The sequence below is a fragment of the Orycteropus afer genome, unplaced genomic scaffold, assembly GCF_000298275.1.
Source record: "Orycteropus afer afer isolate SDZICR_OR568_19922 unplaced genomic scaffold, OryAfe1.0 scaffold00420, whole genome shotgun sequence".
NCBI lineage: Eukaryota > Metazoa > Chordata > Mammalia > Tubulidentata > Orycteropodidae > Orycteropus > Orycteropus afer.
Window position 1 is genome coordinate 2564481 of NW_006922007.1, and position 3027 is coordinate 2567507.

At 42.9% G+C, this 3027-nt stretch overlaps 1 protein-coding gene across 1 annotated transcript in view; it reads right to left on the minus strand.

Moving 5' to 3' along the window:
* Positions 1-2301, minus strand: part of LOC103208282 (solute carrier family 5 member 4-like) — a 58988-nt gene extending 56687 nt beyond the window's left edge. The window contains 1 exon segment of the mRNA XM_042782712.1: positions 2233-2301. Coding sequence (XP_042638646.1) covers positions 2233-2301 — 69 coding nt within the window.
* Between the last annotated feature and the right edge of the window lie 726 nt (positions 2302-3027).

Consider the following 3027-nt stretch of genomic DNA (forward strand, 5'->3'; position numbering starts at 1 on the left):
ATACACATAAAGTTATAGGACCATTGTCTGCCAACCCTATACATGTTCTTGGGTACACTCTCCACTTCATAGACATAGCTAATAGTTCAGCCTGTCCATCCATCTATCCACCCATATACCCATGTTTGCCTTCATTAACAATGTCATAGTATATGTGCAAAAGGGTTCTTCTTTGTTGTTTGTATTTCCCACGTACCTCTTCTTGTCTTTCTCTTCTTCAGTGCCACTATATTGATCACTCACATTTGGTACATTGTCCTTCTCTTTACCCAAATAAAAACTTATCTCTATCTGTCTAACAGAGTTCCCTCCTCTCCCCTCCCACCCCTGGTAACCAACAAAGAAAATGTCCTTCCATAGATAAACGTTTCCTTGTCAAGTCAGAATTCTTGAAAATAAGTAAATATTGAAATGTATATGGGCAGGAAGCAGCAAACTATGGCTGTGGGCCAAATCTGCCTACTGCTTGTTTGCAGGGACCCTAAACTAGGAACGGTCTTTACATGTTTGAATGTTAAAATAAACAAAAACATAAACAAAGAAACTAGAGAAGAAGAATATCTTGTGAAGGTTAAAAACTTGACATTAAAAACTTAAGTATCCACGAATAAAGTTTTATTGAAACACAGTCACACCCATTTGTTTATGTATTGACACTAGCTGTTTTTGTGCTAGAAGCAGAGTTTTGTGGCTGTCATAGATGTGCCTTGAAAGCATAAGTACTTACAATCTGGCACCTCACAGAAAAAATCTTGCCAACTGCTGCCTTAGGGGAACATTGGTCTATCTACCTCCAACTCTGAGTTGAGCCTGTCTTGTTCAAGAACTTTCAGACTTCCCATCAGCCTTTAGTCTTATGATCAAAGCTGGGGAAGAACAGTGCTTTCCTCCATCCTCCTGGCCCTGGGACCCCCTTCTCATCCATCACATTGCCTACTGGTCTTAAGCCTCTTGATCAAGAGAAATCTCTTGAGAGGGCATGGATAAGCCCTGGTCCTGATAGAACAGAATTGGGTGGTGGGGTCCCTGCAGTGCCCCACTCTTCAAGCACACTACTTTCTGTTCCCACACTCTAGCCCTCTATAAAGTCACCTTTTCTGTTCAGACATTTGGGGCCCAGAGATGGGATTGAAGTTGTTTGTAGCTATGTGATTGGTTCAGCTCTGAATATTCCCACTCTCCAATAGTGCTATATAAAAGGATATAGTAGGTAATGTCTGATTGGACACCCCAATAAAAATCTATTTCAAGCTTTCAGTTGGTCATTGGCTATCCTCTTTAGTCATTCTGTTCAGGTCATTTCCAAATCTTCATATATTTCCATACTATAAAGATGATGAATCCAGTAGATCTGTGAATGAGGCACTTGAACACCCATTCAATATCCAATCAGGTTCTGACACTTTAAGTGGTTTAGAGAAGAAAATGCACCCTCTGCTGCAATGGGAAGACAGGAGGAGGCCAGACTCAGCAAGGAAAACACCAATTGGGCAAGAGTCAAAGAAGCTTCAACACCACAGGGCAACACACAATCTATTACCAACTAACTCCAATCAACATAAGGACTCAGTGGTCAGGTGAGGGCTGGAGTGAGCTGGAATGGTCCACATGAAGAAGGGCTTGAGCTGGGAGTTGAGGGAAGGCAGCAGCTGAGGGGAGGCCAATCCAAACAGGAGGGAAAGCATTAGCTCAGACTTGGGACCAAAGAAGGAATGTGTTGGGATAGTAAGAAGTCAAGGGAGAAAATTCTTGATGAGTAACAGGGAAAAAGAATCAGAGGGACAGCTGAACTAGGGATCTTTAAGTGCCAGATAATTGTCTCTCATAACTTGTGTCAAACTATAATTTGCTAAAACTACAGGAAAGAGCCCTGAGGTCAGGGTTTAGGAAAAGAGATACCAGCAAATGGGTACCTAGTGTAGTTCAGGAAATATCATCTTTCTCCATGTTTTCTTTATTCACTCTCATGTATACTCCAAAACCGAAAACCAAACTCACTGCTGTTGAGTCAAATGTGACTCAAAGTGACCCCTCCTTGGGTTTCTGAGGCAGTATCTCTACGGAAGTAGATTACCCAACCTTCCTTCCGAGGAGTGGCTGGTGGGTTTGAAGTGCCAGCCTTCTGGTTAGCGTTCAAGTGCGTGAGGCAGTACTCCACCAGAGCTCCCATGTATATACACAGCTCCTGTGTATGCACAGGGATTTTAATTCCAAAAACCCTGGCCCACTCACCGGCCACCAGGCCACATCACGGCCGGCCAGGAAGAAGCCTCCAACAGTGCCCCGGTTGGTCCTCAGCATGGCCTGAGGAGAAGAGAAGAGAAGAGAGGTGAGTCAAATTGAAACATGCCCAAACCCCCCAAATGCTCTGGCCAGGGTACTGACAGAGGTGACTGCTTCAGCACTTCTAAAGAGAGACATGTTTTCCCGGAAGCTGTGATATTACCAAAGTCCTGCTTAAAATAAACCAAACCAAACCAAACTCACTGCTGTTCAGTTGGATCTGACTCATAGCAACCACTCCTTGGGTTTCTGAGACAGTATCACTACAGAAGTAGATTGCCCAGTCTTCCTTCTGATGAGTGGCTGGTGGGTTTGAACCACCAGCCTTCTGGTTAGCAGTCAAATACCTTAGGCACTGTGCCACCACAGTTACATTAAAAACCTAGAGCTGGAAGGAACTTGAATAAAAAATATTCCTTAGCTTCTGTCCTACATGTTCTGTTTATTTTTATTCACTCAAACCAAGGCGGTTCCATGAAAGCTGGGCTTATAAGAAGCTTTACAGTCTCAATCCTCCTAGAAACAAAGAATGAAAGTAAATGGACTAAGTGTCCAAATGACTTAGAAAGTGAGCTAAGAACAAATTGAGTAGAAGGAATGAGACGATAAAAATGAAGTCTTTATTCACTCACACCAGTTACTGGAGACGCCAAACAGAATAAATATGATGCTCTCAATACTGGCTCTCTTCATAATGATGTGGTTGTTGGGAGAATAAATTAACTCACACAGCTCAGTATAAAC